Raw genomic sequence first — 22,618 nt, forward strand, 5'->3', positions numbered from 1 at the left:
AATAAGCTCTATGATTCGACAAAGAAAACAAATAAGTAGAATATTGATATTGCATTCGAGTAGAAACTGAAGTCTTCGTTCCCTTCCTTCTTCTAATGTTTCGCATTAAGCTCTCTGCTTTATGATTCATTAGTTTCCTAAAGTCATTAATTTCTCAACAAAATCGATCAAGTGCACCCTGCACGAGTACCACTTGTAGAGTACTTAGTTGGCTGATAGGATGCAGAGTAAAATCCAACTGGACGCGAGTCTTGCAGGGCATTGGATTTGCGGTCGCTGCCAATTCGATAAGATTCTAAAAGTCGGACAGAAAATAACGAAGAAGGAAAAAAGTCCCTGGTAGCGACGACTTGGCATGGTACTGAGTACCACCCGGTTTTGCCTCTCAAGAGGTTCTCGGAAATTTGTGGGAAAGAGATGCCTATTAATCACGTGAAAATGTTCCTTCCACGCTCAAAACATAAAAGGTGTCCATGTGAAAAAAACTACTCCAAAGGGCGATTTAAGAAATGCTTTTGTTATAGTTATTATTATTAATTTGCAAATTTGTTTAATTTTTCAAACGTTATCCCTTCAATGTTTCTTTATTTTTTTCATTTTAATAATATACACATTTGAAGATAAATATTCTTTCATTTCTTGAAGTTCCTGAAATTATCACAGAAAAAACAGTAGATAAACTTCACATCGATTTCAGACGAAAAATTCTCTGCAACAAAAATTAACCTTACAGGATAAACTTTACACAAAGATCGGTTAAACTTTCTTTTGTTTTCTCATAACAAACACATGTTTTTTGAAAGACGCGAAGTTGGCTAAACAAAACTTTATCGCTTTAAAAAATTTCCTACAACAAATTTTATTCTTAGTTTTTTCTGTGATGCAAAGGAAAAAGAATAATTTTGCTGCATGAATTTAACATATAAAACAATAACTTTTGTAGATCCACGATAAATATACTTTTTCATGGAAATCAAGGTAGAATTTTACGCGCAAGGATAAGAAAATTTTTTAAATTAAAAAAGTTCAAAATTATAGTAATTTAAAGGTAACTACAGAAATTCAAAATAATTTACGTCTACAATTTATTTGGAATACGTGTAAGAACTTTTGTACCGAAAAACGAAGTGAACACACGCGTCTGCTTTGTTTAGTGAACCAATTTTTTTTTCTGTGCAAGCAAAACACCACGAGATTAACTTCAAGCATTTTTAAAAGTACTCTAAACAGCATAAAATCGATCCAAAAGGTAAGTCCAATACATATTTATTAAGGAAATACATTACACTTTGTGATTCGAAATTGACATTAATCAATATTTTGCCATCAAAATTTTTATTCGCTACTTCTCAAGATGGCTGCAAAATTCGATTGTGGGCACCAAAATTGGTTCGGTTGTAGGCACCCATTTTTTTAGAAACTTCTTAAAAAATAGCATTGACACATTTTTTCATGTGTTTACAAAGAAATTCCGTTACAATAGTATGTATAGTATGTTTTGCAAAAATTGACCGCATTGAACTTCAGCAATTGCACGAATGTGATCGGCCCTTCCATTTAGAGTGTGCTAACATGCGTGCTGGCTATTTCACATGTAAAAATTGTGCTTCAGAAGATGAATTATGCTAAAGTCTTGCTAACTTAATAAACATTCATTCTTTCAATATTTGTGGTAGTTTTTCTTTATATTTTTTCATTTGCTGCAGATTTACTTAGGGTGCCCACAATCGAACCAAAAAAATACGTTGGTCAAAAATGACCACTTTACAAAATTATAAAAAAAATGTTCTATTTGACAAAATCGGTAACGTTTCTTTATGAGTAGTTAGCGAAGGTCTCTAGCTTTCTATAAATACCTATACATCCGTATAACATGCTCTTGGTCAAAAGTTATGAGTAAAAATGAAATAGGTGCCCACAACCGACACTTCTCCCCTATAATTATCTTAAAAGTAAAATAATTTTCAATTTTTTACTTTTATTAAATATATGAATTTCTTTTCTCTAATTATTGTAAGTAGGCATTGTTTACACTACGCTATCTTAAAACATATGGTAAAAAATACGCTGAGTATGAAAAACTTTCAAGAAAAAAAATTAAAAAAATTGTTCAACAAAAAATAATTTAAGGAGAAACTTAAATAATTTGTAATGAATAAAGTTAAAAATAGGAAATTATGTTTTTTACCACAACGAAAATAATAATAAATTAAAATTGAGATGTAGAGTTTCAAAAAATAAATAATGTCGACTTTTAAACCGCACCCTATAGTAAGTTCGAACTATCGACTCAAATAGATTTTTCTTATACTTTTTTAACCTAATTTTCTCTGTAAATTCAGTAAAATATAGATTATCAATAAAATTTGAAGGCGTGTGCTTTGAATTTTTGATTTAAATCACTTTTTACCGATTATGCACAGACACTCTGTATATGCACGAATGGGCAAAACCAGTATGAGATTTGGGCGAGGCGCCAAATGCATGTTATAGTGTACTTTCAGAAATGCGCTCTTATAAATTTTCGATTCGCTACTTGCATTTGAGATATGTTCCAATACAAGTTTAATGTCAACGAGAGAATTTCATAGATAAAGATTATATAATCGCGGGTCCAAGAATTTGACAGTAAAAATTGATATTTTTCTTCTAGAAAGGCAAATGTACAAGTCTCAAAAGAATTTCGATTAAAAGTTTGTCTATAAAATAACAATTAAATTAGGTTTCTTTATTTTTATTTTTTTTAATGAAAAAAAGGCATATAAACCCGTGTAGGAATCCAATCAGGGATCCGGCCGGGTCCCAGCTGGATAGCCCTGATTTAAGCCCGGCGCTGGTCGGGGAATCCGGTCGGGATCCGGCTAAAAACGTCAAGGTAAACTGGTCGGGTACCGGCTTTAATACCGGCCGGGATCCGGTCGGGTAATCCGGCCCAAAAATGGCTAAGAAATGTTGCTTCAGGCGAGAAATTGTTAATTTGTTTTGTCTTTTAAGGCTCATCGTAAGATTACGGTGAACTTTGAAAGTCAAATCAAGTGAACTAATTCTAGCAAGAAAATTGGAGTAGAATTTTATTCCCTGATGATAGAATCTTATAGCAATTTGGAAGCCACGTGGTGATTTAAGGTTAGGAAGGAAGAACGTAAAAACTGTATACACAAGACTATATTTTGATTTAAAATAATAATTATTCGCGCCCTAAGTGGGAGTTTCAAACTAATTACTGAAATAAGGTTGATTTTAACCATGAGTCTCGATTTTATTTGCGAACTTCGAAGAGCCGACGCGACGTGACAGCATCCTCGTTCTAGGTGCGAAACTGAAAATTACTGAGTGTCCGTGCAGATGACATACAAACAGGCGTTATATATGGCGGTAAATTTGAAATTGTACAGGCTAAACATTGTCTGAATATAGAGAAGTTTATAACAATTGTATCATTTCTGTTGTTGCACATAGCAGAATCGATATAAGTTTAATTTAAAATGTTAAATTATTCGAAAAAATTTAATGTTTTTTTTTTTTAATTTAAAAAAAATCATTTTTGTTTCACTGATATAATAAAGCTTTAAATTATAATTTTCAAGTAATAATTCATGTAGCATCCATAATTACGTCTTTGATAATGTCACGGCTCTTAAAAAACGTGTAATTTCTACAAAAACATTAACCTGACCAGTGCCCAGCCGGTTCCCGACCATGGGATATAACCAGGGTTGGTCCGGCTAGTAACCGGCTGGCCCTGGACTACGTGATTCGAGAAAAATGTAGCCCGACCGGCTCCCGCCCGGTTCCTGTCCATGAAACCCAGGGGTAGCCCGGCCGGAATCCGACCAGAAACCTTGTTGTTTTACGGTCAACCGGGGAAATTTCTACACGGGAATAGAAGAAAGGAAATATATGTTGAAAGTATCGAAAAGCACATAAATTTGTGCAAAACTCCATTATTCAATATTCAATAAAAATCTAATTACAATTTATATATTTTCATACAGAAGAAATTTAAAACTTGTAACCAAAGTATTTTGGGATAAGTTGATTATTTTTAAATTCAGCCAATTAAAGTATTAATTACTTTGAAAATTCAAATAATAGAACATAAATACGGACAATGGACAGAATTCATTGAATTTATTTTCTTATTGATGCAGTAATATTCCGCGAAAGTCATTTAAACTGCCTTACTAGTCTCAGATTTAGTGAAACTGTGAAAATGATTCAATGGTTTCTAGGAGGGTATTGGAATCCAATACACGAATAAGACTACAGACTACTTTTGGTCAGTCCTTTCAGATGAAGTTTCAGTTCTTCCAAAAGATTTTTGTGCGCCTATTCATTGGAGTCGTTGCGCTTTTTCACGATCATTTTTATCCTTCATCATAGTTTATATCGCTCGGTACAAAAAGGCGACCGTACCACACGTGTTAAAATACGCATTCGTATTTGAGAGCATGGTAGTGAATTTTCCCTCGGGAGAAAAACAGAGAAAATAGAGCAAAAAGAGAAATAGAGAAGCTCGTAATTTTCTGTGATGTGTGGTTTTAAATCTGCCACAAATAAACTGACTTTGAATTTTCATCGCGGAGATGGCATTTGCTTAATTATTTTTTCTAAAAGTTAACCTATTTTGCCTCTACGAGTCAAATATGTCTTGTTTTATGAATTGGTTTTGATGAATTTTAATAATACAGAAAAAAGTAAGTCAAAAGAAAAAGTCCAAAATTAAATAAATTTAAAGCACTAAACTTAAATGAAATTCTTATAAAAAGTACGATTTTTTCAGGGCCTAAAACTGCGTGCAACTCGACAAACTTTGTGCATTTCCGATTCTAAAGTGTACAGTTTTAAATTGAGAATTGTGTAGTAGACAATTTCATGTTTGACAAAAAACTGCTGCGGAAAACGGTATTCAAATACAGTACTATGGATATCTAGCCAATGACACACACATAGTAATTTATTATTTCGTTGTGCCTTTTGGGTTAAAATGAAGTACGCAAAAAACAGCAGATCATAACGCAAAATTAAACATAATTTAAAAGACGCGGCTCATTAAAATGAGTAACTTTTGTTGATAATTTTATATTAAGCTATATAAATTTAAAGTTATACGCGAAGGAGATTGTGAACATTATAATTAAGTTCCTATGCGACAATTCATACAAAACTGTGAAATTACTATTTTGAAAATTTTGTTCACGTGAATAGTACTTTTACGAGCAAAACAATAATACAAATTTACATTAAAGATCTATCCATGAGGGGAACAAATGATTTACGCATCAGTATAACAATTTTTTCACATATCAGCTTGAGTTTGTATTATTTTTAAAAATCTTATCAACAATAAATTCTCATTGTAATGAGCCGCATCTTTTATATTCTAAATAATTTTGCATCAGGATCTGCCATTTTCAGAAAAAATGGATTTTATTTGTCCAAAGTCGCTTGCAGTCTAATTAAAAATTTGTAAGATACCTAACTAAAATAATTTTCAATGTTTTCGGAACCTATTTGTTACAAAAATTGAATATACTACTTTTTTCTTATTTAGTAGTTTGATATTTAAATTTATATGCATTTATTTTCATTGTAGAAGTGATAAATACTCAAATTCTACCATTTCAGATAGAATTGAATGAAATCAGACTTATTAAATGGCCTTTAAATTTTTATATAATATAAGAAAAAGTAACATTTATATGAAATAATAGGCGAAAATGAAATAAAAATAACTAAAATACAACAACTTTTTAAACACTTCCAAAACGTTATTAATCTCGAAGTGTTTAATTTTCAAAATTGAAATATCCCACATAACGTTAATTAAAAAATTTTTTTTCAGAACTTGATTTTTTCTTTTAATTTTGAATTCTCAAGTATTAAAAATTGCACTATAAAATTCGTTACTTTGAAGAGTTTGTTCATTTTCGTAAAACTAATAACTGGTAGGGAGAAAAAGAGAAGATTTAAACAATTTGTTGATCAGTTTTTCATTAAATTACTCTGAATAACAATATTCTAATAAACTTAAGCTTGGTTAAACATTGTATCTACTTAGGTAATTCGAATGCAAGAAATTTAAATTTTGAGACAATTATCCAACTTTAACTTGATTTTTTCATTTTTCTCACAACAAGATATTCTTCTATGAAATTAAAAAAATCTCCAAAGTAGCGAATCTCAATGTTGTGCAACAGTAAGTTTTAATTAAAAAAATTAAACACTGAAATTTTGACAAGGCTTTGAAAGTCTTGAGACTTATTTATGCTTTATTTATTTAAGAAATACAATTTTTGTCCATTATTTTATGCCACTTTTGCTTAATGTTATATGTAAGTTTAAAGATTGTTCAAACCGTCGGATTTAATTTAATTCCATTTTAAGTCATAGAATTTGAGTTCTTCTCAATTCTATGATGCATATAAATGTGACATTTGTCTACACCCTTGAGCATAAAAAATCAAATTTTCCTCTTATTCACTGTGGAATTTATTTTTATAATTATTTAGTTATTATCTCTATATTCTATTAAAGATTCTACCTTATTTCTTAGTTCTAAGGTTTCCAAAATTTTCTAAAATTTCAAACAAAGAGAGAGCTTTTATGCTTAATCACGTGTGTACAACTGTTTCAATATGGTATCTCAATATGAAATATAAAAAGGCGAATTATGCTTTACTCCCTGTTGAATTGGAAATCTTTACACAAACGAGACGATAAATGAAAATCCGTATTTCCCTAAGTCATTTACGATTGCAAAACGCCTGGAAAGTTTAAGATAAGGAGCCAATGCTCGATATATAGAGGTGGAAGCTGAGTGCCAAGCTCAAAGAAAAATTGCGCTTCCTAACTTTAGAATTTTTGTTTTAACTAGGAAAATATTCAATCTCGTGGAAAATACTGAAGCCTCAAACTTTAACAATTTCATCAAATCTTCATAGGTGCAGCATATTGTGAAGTTAAATAAAACTAGAAAATATACCTAATTATGAATCTCGAGCGTTGAACTGAAAAATTACGTATCAAACATTCAAATCCTAATTAGGATTGAGAAAAAATGTATGAAAAGATAATATTTCATAGAAACTTGATAATGATGTATTCGGTCATTAATTCCATGTGATTAAATCATATACTTCTATGCCACAATTTAAACTGTAACTTATTTAAAATTACATAATTAAAACTATTTTAATATTCAAAAATGTTTCAAATTAAATAAAGCCTATTCTGATTAATCATTCCGAAATTGCGGCATAAATACCGTCCTTTTTTGGCCTGACATGTTATGAAGGCCTTTTTACTTATTATTTTGGAAGTAGAACGCATTCATTTCTTCTGTGTAAATTCATTTAATTTACAGTTTACCCAAAACTTGATCTTTACAACCTTAAGAAAATATATGATAGGAAATGAATTGTATGTCCAAAATGATTTTCCTATGATTTATTTGTTATTTTGAGACATTCTAAAGAATTTTCAGAGATATAAAGAATGTCAAGGAAATTGCAAAGAGTTTTGTGGGAATTCCGAAAATGTTAAGCTCCAGTTTAAGGAATTTCAAGAAAATTTTGGTGAATAAATGAGACTAAATGAAACTTCAAGAATTTGCTATCGACTCCAAGCATTTCAAGGGAAAAAAAATTTTACCAGATTTAAAGCATTCGAACCATTTAAGAAAGGGGGCCAACAAATTCAGCCCTTAGGGTTTGATTCCGGGGGCGGTTTGCACCCCTTATTCAGTTGTAAACTTGAATTTTCATCCAAATTCGATGAAAATTGGTTTGCGAGAGCTCTTGAAAATACCGATTACGATAAGGACCTGAAAATATATATACACCTTCCTGAACTCAATTTAGATGCAGTTTTTTTAAAATAGATAAATAGGCTTCCAAAGAAACAATTTTCATCAAATTCGTTATAAAGTGAGATCCAGATGTGAAAACAAGAACACTCACGTCAAATGACAGAAACATCCCTTATACCAACCCTTCGCCGTAACATCACCCCTCATTTGAATGGATATATAGTGAAATTAATATTTTCCTTTTTCGTAGGACTGAATGTAGCCTACATGTTCGTAGTTTCCAGGGTCCACCGCGTGGACGTTTCAGTACATTCACGAACCCCTTTTTTCGGAGTGGCTTTTTGAGTCTCCTTGCCTCTCACGTTAATTTCACAAAAAACGCATGAAAATACAAACCCTTAAATACATGCGAAGTTTCTTCTCTGGTTGGAGGTGACTCCTATGGATTTTCTGAAATACTTCAAGTGCAAATATTCCTATCAAGAGTTCTCCAACTTTCATTTTCTAACTTGAGGGTGATTTTCGGCCTTAAGGGTGGTTTTAAAAATTTCCAAAGAATTTCAAGCGATATTCACACTTTCAAGGGACGTGGAAGAATTTTGTAAGGTTTCCACAGAGTTAAAGGAATTCAGAACAATTTCACAAAATCAGACGGATTTCAGAGGATTTCTAATGAAATTTATAGAATAAATGTAATTTATTGTATTTGTAAGGGATATTGAATTATTTGTACAGATTTTTAATTATTTCAGAGATTTCAAAAGAAACACAAAGGGACTAAAAGATTTTGTGGATTTTATACAAATTTTTGAAGACTTTACAGATTTTTATGGATTTAAAACTATTACCAGAGGTATCGGGACCTTAATGGAATTTCACGCTATTTTAAAGGCATCAAGGAAATTCATTCAATTTTTGCGGTGTGAAGTCTATTTGGACAGAATTTCTAATTTTGTTTTTTTGCATATGAGATTAAAAGTGCTCTGAAATAAATCTTTCCTTTGTAATTTTTTTCTCTTTGTATTAATTCCTGCAATATTTTTTTATTATTTATTTAAATTGTGATTAGTGATTATCCTAGAAGGATTTCCTGTGTAATGACTTCACATAATAAATTTGCTATATTCACAAAAAATGATATGAGATTTATCATATTTTCTGAGATCATACTTTCATCTTTCTCATGTTTATTATTTTGTTTCTCACCTAATCAATGAACGCTCTCTACTTTGATTTTCCTATTATATTTTTTCGTAAGAGCAGTTTGAAATTTTGCATGCATGTCGCTTTCGTTCCTTTTTTTGATTTCAGCTTATTGTGTTACTCAAGGAATTTTTAGAGTTAAAAAAAATATCATGGCAGCTAAATTAAAATTTAAGAAATTTAAATTACACCAAAATCCAAATTTAAAATCCCATTTAACGTCCAATAATCAGATTACAATAGGATTTTTTGTTTGACGTGATTTGTTTTATACTTTAAATATTGATTTTGAGCATGAAACATGATCTTGATATTGTATGAAACATGTATTATATTAAACACAGTCATTTTTAAAGCGGGTGAAATAAAAAAATACTTTTTAATATTAAGACTTTACAATCATTGACCTAATCGAACAGAGAGTATGTATTCTCAATTGTAAAATTTAAGAAATTTAAACTTTTAATTTTCATGCGTTTATTATTAGAAATTTAAATTTCGAGGCCAAAACTTGAGACAGTTAAATTTGAATAGAAAAATTGCTAAATTAAGGCGTTTGAAACGGACAATTTTATAATGGAAAATGTATAGAACTTGAAATGTAACAATTTAGATGATTTTAAATTATATTTTAAATTTTCTGGGTAAAAAACATTTCATCTCTTACACATAACTAGATTTTCAGAAACCACACAAAAAATTGTGATTTAAAAATATTGATTTTAATTTATATCTAGACCAAGAATTATTGACGATAAAGTGAAACAATAGTTATGAAGCATAATAAAACAATTTTACAAGGGTGAAAAAAACCATGTCTTGATTTCAGACATGTAAGCAATTGTTATGAGGAAGAACTCGAAACGTATTCCTGTGCTTTATGAAATGACCTCTGCAACTTATCGGACTTTAATGGATAAATAGGCCTTTAAATTGATTTTTCATGCCTGGAAAAGGATGAGTATTAACTTCAATAATATCCATTTTTTGTTGGTTTTGCCAAAATATCAATAAAGTTAAAAACTTACCCGCAACTTGATCCTCTGTGAGACCGTACTCCGACTGAAACAAATAAATCATTTGTCACTAATGATATAGTTGGCAACCACAGAGATAACTTTTTCAATAACTTAATTTTTTACTCAATTATACTTTTGCTTTTGGTTGAATAATTACTGGTATGCAAAGCTCGTACGTAATATATAATTTAAATTCAATAAACATGACTTGGAAAATCTATAAGATCGTTATTTGTTAAGCTTTTGTGAATCGCTTATGAATGGAACTGGCAATTATTTTCTAAATTTTCTAAAGGGACTCAAAACTCACTGACAAATTTCGGGTTTGACCGTCGATTTGGTTCGTTAGTCTTCTAAGTTTATGGTATTCGTGACTATATTTCCGTTGATCTGCCATCTTGCAAGGCAATCAAGGCGACACTAACTAGTAACTCTAAGCAAACAACTATGGCATCCAAAGAGTAAAGGTAGTAGACATGGAAACTTTGGCCGATTGCCTACTACACAAGCACAAAATTTGCCCGCAATCGTGTCTACTAAGAAGAGGTCACTTCCCGAATTATTAATAATGTGCACGAGCTAACGCATATAGGCGTATAATATCCTGATAATTAAAATATGTTTTTAGAATAAAGTTTTCCAATATTTTTGCAACCGTTTTAATTCTTATGCAGAAATATTACAAATCAGTTGGTAAGTGATAAAAATATACTTAATACTGATATATAAGACCGAATAAAAATACATTAAATAAATAATAAATTCACCAAAATATATAATAGAAGATACTTAAACTTTTTTAGTTTTTAAGCATAGCAATATTTTAAGAATCACAAGAATACCTTTGCGATAAAAATATAAAAAATGTCTAAGCACTAAATGATTTTGCCAAATTTCCAAGTGATTAATGATTAAAATTTCTCTGTCATTTTTAGTCGAAATATCAAAAGTATGAGACAGTAGTCACAGTTGATGTTGGTCAGCCAGATGGTGGGACATGAGTATTTCACGGTCGCGCATTCCCTGAATGACTGGGTGACCAAGATTGTCTGCACCGACTTGTAGATTTATACATCTTAAACGAAAATCTTGAAATTTGCGAGTACGATGTTTTTAGACATTTTTTTAACATTCCTTTCATAAGAGGACGAAAAATTGAATGATGAAAAAAAAAATAAAAATGGTCCCTTCTTAAAATTTCTTATGTTCACATTTTAAGAGTAGCCTTCAAAGAAGCAAGAACAATATCAAAATGATCAAAGTACAAATGCTTTGTGTCCTAAAAGAAAATGGATTAAACTTTCTCCCCAATATTCATTTATTTTACAGGCACTGACTATTACCACGGAATTTTTCATAAAACTAAACAGTCAAGTATAGTTCTAGGGATAGTACTATGAAATTTTCCGTAACAATCCTAAACGAGCTAGAAAAGGTGTCAGTAAAGGTAAACAGTTCGCATTTTTTTAATCAAAGATCTGTCAAAATTGAGACAGCCATCCGTGAACAAATACGGTCAATGAAACACGAATGAAAACACCTCGACGTACTAAATTGTCTGAAAGATTATCCAATTCATCCTGCTACAGGTATACATTTATATTCTATAGAAGCGCAAATTGATAGTCCTCTCGTTTATTCAGCTTGATTGATCATCGAATCCGCCGGATGGGGTATTCAATGAAACATCTAGGAACGTGAGAGATATATTCGTTAACTTTTTCACCTGTTTTAAAATAAACTATAGGTAAAAAATTATATTGTTTGGAACTACTAATTCATCTGTTAAAAAAGCCGATATCAAATATTTGTTTCCTGTTTGTACTGTAGGTATAAAAAATCGATTTGCTTACTTCTCTCGTCAGAACTAAAACAAAAAAATTGTCAATGAAATTTTCATTTATTTTTTCAACAAGTTCATTTTCTAAAGCAGAAATACAAGAGGTACATAATTTCAGATTTCGGTCAACGTCAATTGCATAAGATTTCGATAGTTTCACGAAAATTTCCAAATGATTGCAGGTGATTTTAGGCGATCATCATTGATTGCATGTGATTGAACTTCAGCTCACGCGTTTGCGCATATAATTCTGTGTGATTGCAGTTGATTGCAAGTTAATATCCGAGTGATTGCAGAGTGATTACATAATGATTTTGGATTTTTTGATAAGTGATAGTTGTATAATTTCATATGATTGCAATGATTGTAGCGTGAATGCTTATGATTTAAAGTGAATTCAAGCGATTTCAAGTGATTGCATGTGACTGCACTTTAGTTCATATTCTTGCACGTGGAACTCCAAGCGATTGAATATGAGAGTTATTGCAAGTGATGGCAGATAATTGCAGGAAACTGAGCATATGATTGAAATTTATTGCAGGTTAATATACATGATTTTAAGTGACCCAGATAACAATATGCGTGCACGGTGCCACGCACGGTACAGGCACGAGTGCGAATAAACCATCATCACATCGTGCGAGTCGCACGCATGCCGATGAAGTGCATTCCTTAAAATTTTATTCTGTTTTGTGGAGTCCTAATTTGAAATTAAGACTTTTCAACAAAATTCCAAAAGTTGTTATATTAATCTTGTAGGACTTTCAAAAATGAATGCTGTTGTTCTTATCACTTTTTTTCATAACGGGCGTCTTTCAGCTTAAAATTTTAAGTTTTTTTTTTAATGTTGTAAATGTTATAACTTTGGTGATTTTTTGCTGTGATATTGTTTTGAAATATAATTAAATAAATATTAGTCTCAAATTTGAGTAGATTTAATAGATTTGAAATATTCTTATTGTACCTTCAAAACCAGTGAACGACATACTTTATCATTGATTTTGGATTTCCGCACCTCAAAAATCATTTACCGACACCCCAGAATGAATTTGGCATATTCGTAAACTGATGAAATGAACATTACCACACAATATCGAAAGTATTTCTTTTCGCCAAAAATGTCGTATTTTGTTTTAAAAGCACCCATGATAGTACGAAATGATGTTTCTTACTGTCGAAAGTAACTAAATTGCATAATACTTTTTCAAATAAACTTTGCAAATAACTTTAACAGACTTTAACAGACTTTGTATCTCCTTGAATACTTTGGGCAAGAATTAAAGTAGGAATCAGAAGATTATTCATTATAGCATGCTACGCGCCAGTTGACAGTGATCCCAGATAAGGAAAAGACGTCTTCTGGGACACTTTAAACGACACAATGAATATTCGCGATCGTGGTGAAAAAATAATTCTGCTAGGAGATATGAATGGATGAGTAGGCATCCAAAATCAGGATACTGAAAAAGTATTAGGTAATTTTGGGGATCCTAGAACAAACTATAACGGAAATAAATTAGTTGGTTTATGCTTAGAAAAGGGTCTGTTCATTACAAATACTTGGTTTAGGCATAAAATGATCCACATGTACACCTGTTCAAAAGGAAATAACTACAGTATAATTGACTTTGTTGTTGCGGATAAAAGACTAAGAGATTTTGTTAAAGATACAAGGGTCATGAGGGGTTCTGAATGCAACATTCATTATTACCTTCTGAACTCCAAAGATATTAAGTTGGGTCGGGGATACAGAAAAAAGTGAACAAAGGACACAAAATAATTGCGAATAAAAATTGAGAACCCACAGAAACCGGATGCGCGAATAGATTTCCAAAATAAGATAATCGAAAGCATAGATAGGGTAACATGGGAGTAGCTTATTAAAAAACAAAGATATAGAGGGCGCATGGAGAATGTTCCGGGATATCATTGTTAGGTGTGCGATCGAAGTGTGTGGTACCACGGTTGTAGGAAGAATGTCTGGTGATGCGTGGTGGAATGATGAAATTCAGGCTGCCCAAAAAGCAAAGAAAGAAGTGTACAGGAGAATTTTGAACATCGCAGGTCTTAGCAATGAAAAAGGAAATAGATATATAAATGATTACAGACACAAAAAGAGGATACTCAAACGATTAATTAAGGAAAGTAAAGATAAAATTATAGCAGAAGAAGAGAAAAAATACAAAACGACTTTGAAGGAAACAAGAAACTGCTTTAGAAAAAAATGAAGGGAAATAAAAGTACAGAATTTGTCTACATAAGAAATAGTAATGGGGAAAGGCTATATGATATCGACGGGATACCAGAGGCTTTCAGAGACTATTTTAGCGGACAATTCGGATATGAAGCTATAGGACACCACGACTGCGGTGTTGAACACGGTGCGTTAAACAACTCAATTGAGAAAGTCTGTGTCACTGAGGTTAGGGATATAATTAAGAACTTAAAAAACCGTCAGAATGCCGGGGTAGGCTGCATTAACGCTGAAATGCGTAAACACGGTGGCGAGTACATACCACATAGACTGTGCGAATTGATAAATTTATATTTTGAGATGGGAGACGTCCCAGACGATTGGAAAAAAGCGATTATCGTACCAATATACAAAAGAAAGGGAGATAAAAGCGACTGCAATAATTACAGAGGGATTAGCTTATTAAGTACCGTTAGAAAAATATACTCAAAAATACTTATTTGCAGGGTAATGAAAATAACAGAAGAAAAGATTTTGGAAGTCCAAAGTGGGTTAATGCCAGGAAGGTCATGTACGGATCAAATATTTAGCTTAAGGCAAATCACAGAAAAAAGTTTGAGAGTAGGAAGAAAAGTTTTCTGTGAATTTGTTGACCTAGTAAAAGCTTTTCACAAGGTAGATAGAAGTAAACTTTGGGAAGTCCTGAAAGAGTACGGAGTCAATGGATGGCTCCTACAAGCTATAAAAACAATATATACGGTTAGCGAAGCGAGTACGAGAGTGAATGGGAATTTGAGTGACTGTTTCGATATTCTTCAAGGAAGTAGACAATGATGCGTTATGTCTTCATGGTTATTTATATTATGTATGGACAAGTGTTTAAGAATGGTTCTTTTTGACGAAGAGGGTGTGCATCTAAAAATAGTAAGGGTACGTGGTTTAGCGTTCACAGATAATTAGCTTGTTATGGCAGAGTCCATCGAGGACTTGCAAAGAATGTTGAATGAAGTGAATGCAAGCATGAAGAGCATGGGCCTCAAAATTAACGCAAGTAAAACAAAAAATATGGTGTTTGAAGGAAAGAGTGAGAAAACACTATGCAATATTGTATCAAATGATCAGAAAATTGAACAAGTTGATAAGTTCGTGTACCTCGGTAGCTTATTTACTATGGACGGAAAGATAGAGGAGGAGTTCGATATACGCCCCTTATCAGAAGTAAAAATATATCAAATAAAGCTAAAAGGGCAATACATAACTTTATATTTGTACCGACTGTACTATACGGTAGCGAGACATAGACCTATCAAGAAAAAGAAAAGAGTAGAGTTAATGTAATTGACATGAGATTCTTGCGCATCATATGCGGGAAAACTCTGATGGACAAAGTGAGTACCGAAATAATTCTCAAAGAATGTGGTGGAGAAGAGACGTTAGTAGACACATGGGAAAGAAATCGGTTAAGATGGTTCGGGCATGTTGAGAGAATGCCAAATGAACGACTAACGAAACAAGTGTATCAAGGTAAAGTGAATGGCAGCGTGCCCAGAAGCAGACCGCGAAAAGAATGGTTAGAATGTGTGAATGAGACCCTAGTTATAAGAGACATGAAAAGCCACAGAAACTCGAGAGCCTGCATGAAAAAATGCAAGGACATAAAAGAAGCTAGAGTAGTATATCAGGACAGAAAAATATGGCGACAAATAGTTAATAAAAAGAGTGTCAGTAGAGTGAATGAAGCCTGAAACAAAAGACCTTAGATACTAATGGACCTAAGTGAGGAACCTCACATGACGACTTTGTGTGGATCTTCACTTAGGGTGATTGCTGAAGAGATTGATAAGCAACCTGAGTCGGAGCAGTGTTGCGGAACGAACGTGTTATTTAAATAGATATCATGATAATTCTAGATCAATCTAAAAATTTTACATCCTTTCCTCACATTACTCCCTTTCCCATCGAGAGAGTCACGCCCACCCCGAAAGGGAAATGGCTTAATGGCTTAAATGGCTCAGTTGGTTAGACGCTCGGACTTGACCTCAGAGGTCCGGAGTTCGATCCCTGAGCCGGTACCCTCGGAAATTTTTCTATGTACCTTTACCGAGGTTCTGGTGGTTCGGAACCCACCTTAAGCTGTAGGTCCCCTCATCGTTTACTTGACTGCAACCCAGTCCGTCAATGATGGGGTAAAGCCCAGACTTTGTCCAATATGTCGGGGCACACTGCTCTCATCAGATCACATGACTGCATTATAAAAATGTGTTTGGGACTGGTATATATACCGGGACAGTCACGTGTTAAATAATCAAAAATAAGATCCAACTGTAACCAATAATGCCTTCGACATGTTGGGCAGTCACCATCTGAAGTCTGTGACAAAAATTAATTTTTTAAAACAATTAATTTTTTTATGTCTATGATAAGGTAGCTCTAAGAAAGGATGGTAGCTCTAAGAAAGCATCGAGAGGTGACTGTTGTCACCTCCCACGCTCGTGACCGCTCGAAATTGTATACCTACAACATCATCGCAGGAGGTTTCAACCATCGTATTAAATTATTTGAATTAAATAAGAACATTCTAATCTCATCAGTCACTTTACTTAGTCCGTGGCTATGATGTATAACCGGGTTTTACCGAGTAAAAGTTTGATAAAAACACTAGAAATGTCAGATATTATAGAGTTCGATGCAATTTTCTACTTCAAAAGCATGACTCGTACACCACAACTTGATGCTTACATAACCTGCCTGACGACAAGGTCGGCACCGATGTCCTGTGAACCGTGAAGCTTCACATATGCGCCTGAACAATGTGTAGGTATAAATATCATTTAAAATAAGAGACATACATCATTTTCTTGAAAGAAAATATTAATTTGATTCAAATGAATCGAATTTGCTTAATACATCGGTATTCAGTAAGGACTACGAATAAATAGCATGAGTGATGGCTGAATGAGCCTCATTATGTACGCACGCACGCACTTACCCTTCACTTAATCGCGGAATGTGCTTGCCATTTGCGTACGATATGCATCGCATGGTGCGAGTCGCAACGTGCTAGAAGCGTGCGTCGCACGATTGTTACCTAGGTGATTGCGAGTGATTGCAAGTAATTTCAGATGCTTTTTATGGTTATTTCAGGGGATTCAAACTGATTGCATGCGATGAGAGTTTAACGCAGACGGCATAGCATTGAGTAACCAGTTTTGTCCCGCTACATGAAAGTATGCGGCAATTTATGTAAAGTATTTAATAAGTACTTTATTGTTACAAATCTATAAAAATTGCGTAAATTTATGTTAATCTGGCAAATTGTATTAAATTGTATTTTTCATATTTATATTATTTTATTGCATTTTCGGCAAATAGGTAATAGAAGTATGTAAGTATTCAAATATGAAGTATGTAAGTATGTAAGAAGTATGTAAGTAAGTAATAGCTAATAGAAGTATGTAAGAAGTATGTAATCTCACTTTAGTCCAACAGATTTGGTCACAAGTCCGAATTTCTTCTGAAACCTCGGCCAATTAAAAAAACACGATTCTTCATAAGCCGCAACTTTGGCTTAGGTCGTTTTGAATGCAACTAACCCCTCGGGTTAGGTCTTCTACCAATTTCCCTGGCGGACTGAAGAAACCGAAAGGAGCCTCCACAAAATACCGGTAAAGACTCCATTGGGTCCCTATTCGGTTCCTTTTTAAAAAAGTAAAAAAAAACAGCAAGCTCAACTTTTAAACTGTTGAAATTCGGATTCTACGTTAAATTTTCTATTAGAAACTCATGAAGTAATCGCAATACTTTTTCTTCAGCGTTAAAATTAAAAAAATGTCATTAACTTCTGCTGAAGATGATTTCAAGCGCATCCATAATAGCTCAACTAGTATATTGCGCGCGAAGTTTAAAAACAAAAATCTCTCTTACTTGCATCGCAGCGTTGTTTTCCGAGGTTTCTACTGCGTGGCTCTAGGATCCAGACAAAATTCTTGAAGTTACCGACGGAACGCTTATTAACTGTTACTAAAAGAAGATGCACTTGGAGGCGCCTTCTGCCCATGTAAATGACAGATATTTTATTTTTTTAAGTTCCTAACGCTGAAAGAAAAGGTATTGCAATTACTCTAAGAGTTTCTAATGCAAATTTTAACGTAGAATCCGAATTTCAACAATTTAAAAGTTGATTTTGCTGTTTTTTGAGTTTCTTTAAAAAGGAACCGAATGGGGATCCAATGGCATCTTTACCGGTACTTTTTAGAGGCTTCATTCGGTTCCTTCGGACCGCCAGGGTTGAGGATATTTATGGACAAATCTAAAAGTTATTTCACATTTTTACCACCGTCGTTTGAAGCCTATATGATTGGACATTCCAAACATTTAAAAAAAGTAATTTCAAAGTTTTTGTGGGTTGGGTACTTTTGAATTTCAGCCCTTTATATGCATTATCATTATGTATTATCAACTGAAAGGCCTGGCAAATGGAACCAGAAATTTAAATAAAGATATACTTTTTTACCCGGTTCCTATCCGGTCTCTTTAAGGCACATGGCCACTTATAAATTATTAAGTGAAAATGTACCGACTACCTAAAGAGTCTCAGTGGTTCAAAGATAGCGCGCCAGGCTTCCAAGCAGGAGGACTGGGGTTCGATCCCTGTGCCGGTATCAATGGAAATTTTTCTGTGTACTTTTACCGGGGCTTCGGTGATTCGGAACCCACCTTAAAATGTAGGTCGCCTCAGAAAACACTGATGCTTTACCATGGATAAACGGGCTCAGTACGGGGGACCAACCTTGGGGGTCGAAACTGATTTTGAGAAGACTCGAAATGAGATAGCAGTGTATCTGCCAAAGGGAGTTTGAGGCAAATTGAAGGAGGGTTTTGACACTTAGCGCCCTCGATGGTCATCCAGTGAAGTAAGTGAAACGAGCGCGAAATTCGAAATGTGTAGTTTATGAGAACAAAAGAAGGAGCATATTTTATTCATTAGAAGAATATAATTGATATGTTTTACATAAAGTTTTATGTTTTACTATTCCCATTTTCATCGAAAACAATTTTTTTATAGTAATTTTTTAATTTAATTTAATTTTAAATTGATAATTAATATCCTTTATGAAAATTGAACAACTTTAAATCCAAATTTATACGTTCTACCTTACAGTTGATCTTTTTCGATGAAAATTTATTGTAGGTTAAGTTTACATTAGATGGAGAATTTCTTTAGAAAGTCAAATATTTGATTGAGATTTTATGTATTTTGTGAAAAGTTTTTGTTTCTCGGTGAGAAAAAGTAACCTTTTTGACGGAAAATAAATTTTAGATAAAAATTAATTTTCTTAACCAAAAATTCATTTTTAGAACTGAAAATCTTACGATTTTAATTTTTATTGAAAACATTTTTTTATAGTAATTTAAAAATTTAATTTAATTTTAAATTGAAAATTAATCTGCTTTATGAAAATTGAACAACTTTAAATCGATATTTATATATACTACCCTAAATTTGATCTTTTTCGATGGACATGTATTGTAAGTTATGTTTATGGTAGACGGAGAATTTCTTTACAAATTCAAATATTTTTTTAACATTTCATGTATTTTGTGAAAAATCTTTCTTTCTCGATGCAAAAAATTAATCTCTTCGGTGGAAAATAAGTTTTTATATAAAAATTTATTTTCTTAACCGAAAATTCATTTTTACAAGTGAAAATCCAACCATCCCAATTTTTATTGAAAATAATTTTTTTTACAGTCATTTTTTAATTTAATTTTTAATTTAATTGTTTTCATGTAATTTTTCACGTATAAATATTTCGAGAATAGCTTCTTCTAAGGATTATATTGTCCTCAATCAAAACGAAATATGTACAATATTTCTAATATTTATAAATTATGAGCTTATAAACATGAAAAAATGTAACAACAAAGCAATGGAACAATTAAAATCTAAATGTTAAATGAAGCTGTGAAATGAGTTTCAAGACTGAAATTCTAATGAGAACATAGTAAATAAACAAAATATTTGTTAAAATTTGCTCACAATAAATTATAGGTTTAGATCCTATAATTAAATTTTTGTAATATTTACGCAATCGCATTTTAAGTTTTAAATATTTAAGGAAGTTTTTAAAAGATGTCAAGGAATTTTCAACTTATTTTTATAATTGAAAGGAATTTCAAAGAATTCAAACAAGTTTGGCAGGTTTATTTAAAAAAATTCCAAAGTACTTCAGAAATCTTTAAAATATGTCAAGGCGTTTCAAAAGCTTTTGGAGGTTTCGATATATTTGAGAGTATTTTAAAAGGTTCCAAGGAATTTTCAATTGATTTCAATAATTTAATATGAGATTTTACAGGATTTGAAATATTTAAGCGTATTTTTAAAATTGCAAGCAATTTTCATTTCATTCCAATAATTTCAATCGATTTCAAAGAATTTGAACGATTTCTTTCATATTTCCTGGTTGAAGGCGGAACTACTTTGTTGAAAATTTGGTTTTTTTTTGGTTCGGGATTCATAAATTTAGTTGGAAAAATTTGTTTTCTGAAAATTTAACTATTGTGTAGAAAATTCTTTTTGTTTTGGGTTAGAAATCAATTTTTTTAACTACAAATTTAACTATTCTATGTTTTATTGAAAAGTGATATTTTTTAGTTGAAAATTTTTGTATTTTATTGAATACTCGTCTTTCTTAGTATAATATTCATCTTTTTTGTTGAAAATTTAATTAAGATTAAACATTGATTTTTTGTATACAAAACTAGTCTTGGTGGAAAATAAATTTCTTTTGTGAAAAATTCATGTATTTTATTAAAAATTTCTTTTTTTAGTATATATTTCAGGCTTTTGGATAATAATTTAACTTGTTGTTCAAAAATTTAACTATTTTGTTTAAAACAATTTTAACCATTTTTTTTATTTATGTATTTTCTTCAAAATGTATTTTTTTGGCAGAAAACTAATTGTTTTAGTTAAAAGCTAAACTAATATTATTATTAAATGGTCAACTAGTCATTAATATTAACATAATAATTTATAATTATAATATTAACATGAATAATATATATAATAGTAATAATATCCATTCTGCATATTATATACACCTGAAAAACATAAACTCAAAATCGACTAGAAGACTAATAGAAGACTAAATCATCTAAAATTTATTTTCCGCCGAAAAGGTTACTTTCTCTCACCGAGAAACAAAAACTTTTCACAAAATACATAAAATGTCAACCAAATATTTGACTTTCTAAAGAAATTCTCCATCTACTGTAAACTTAACGTACATTAAATTTTGATCGAAATAGATCAAATGTAAGGTAGAACCAATAAATTTGGATTTAAAGTTGTTCAATTTTCATAAAGGATATTAATTATCAATTTAAAATTAAATTAAATTAAAAAATTACTATAAAAAAATTGTTTTCGATGAAAATGGGAATAGTAAAACATAAAACTTTATGTAAAACATATCAATTATATTCTTCTAATGAATAAAATATGCTCCTTCTTTTGTTCTCATAAGCTACACATTTCGAATTTCGCGCTCGTTTCACTTACTTCACTGGATGACCATCGAGGGCGCTAAGTGTCAAAACCCTCTTTCAATTTGCCTCAAACCAAAGATATTATTATAATATCTTTCCTCAAACCAAAGATATTATAAACGTAGATGCGATGCGAGCTTAGTTACCCGCCATAAATATAGACGGCGCGTCCGGCGAAAAAAGTCACTTCCCCTCTACCCACCGCTCCCCGTAGATAGCACCATCCCATATAGTTTGCCAAGAGCCACTTGAAACGCTGTAAGCAACTCTCGGCACACCTTTGAGGCGCACTGATGGTAAACTTAGCTTGGACAAGAACCATTTAAATTAAAATTAAATTGCCAACATTTCATAACAAATGTAAAATATCCACGCTTTGTAAGACATGGTTATTTTAATAGATACCAGATAGAAAATTAAATGTATAATTTATATTTCTGTTTCATATATTTTGTAATATTTATAAAGTTATTTGATTATTTCCAAATATATGTTTGTTATTTACTTATTTCTCATCTTTTGATATTCTTTTATAAGTAACAATTTATTTACTTCACCATATTATATTTTTATTCCAACAGATAAAACTTTTAGTGCAATATCTATACATTGTTCTTTAATATTATTAAGTGTTTATTTTTATATTTGTACAGTTTGCAATTTCTACAGATATTTTAGTCTATTCGACTAATGAATTTCCCGCATCTATTTTAAAATTTCTTAATTATTACGTTCCGATCACTGACAATTAGTGAATGGCAGAGTAATAATAAGTTCATAAATCTATAACTGCTCTCTGGGTTAAACCTGTATTTGGTGTTAGGATTTCTCTACTTTGAATCAGAAAACTTTGAACCCTCAGAGCAGCGGCTAAAATATATATATTTAAATAAAAAAAGCATGGGTGAATTTATTTGACTAAGAGAACGATTTGGTGAACATGTCCGTTGAAATTTCTCAAATGTGATTTTTTGGGCCCCAAATTAATTAAAACTTTTAAC

General features: G+C 31.7%; 1 protein-coding gene across 16 annotated transcripts in view; it reads right to left on the minus strand.

The window, feature by feature from the left end:
* LOC117174134 (neo-calmodulin-like) overlaps positions 1-22,618 on the minus strand; it is a 338,301-nt gene that overhangs the window by 30,789 nt on the left and 284,894 nt on the right. For 15 of the 16 annotated variants that reach the window (XM_033362928.1, XM_033362929.1, XM_033362936.1 and 12 more), the window contains one exon: positions 10,042-10,075. In XM_033362928.1, coding sequence (XP_033218819.1) covers positions 10,042-10,075 — 34 coding nt within the window. Of the gene's footprint in view, positions 1-10,041; positions 10,076-10,342; positions 10,462-22,618 lie in introns of those variants that run through there. The other variant, XM_033362944.1, reaches the window with a different exon arrangement.

Source organism: Belonocnema kinseyi, chromosome 6 (assembly GCF_010883055.1).
Source record: "Belonocnema kinseyi isolate 2016_QV_RU_SX_M_011 chromosome 6, B_treatae_v1, whole genome shotgun sequence".
NCBI classification, from domain to species: Eukaryota; Metazoa; Arthropoda; class Insecta; order Hymenoptera; family Cynipidae; genus Belonocnema; species Belonocnema kinseyi.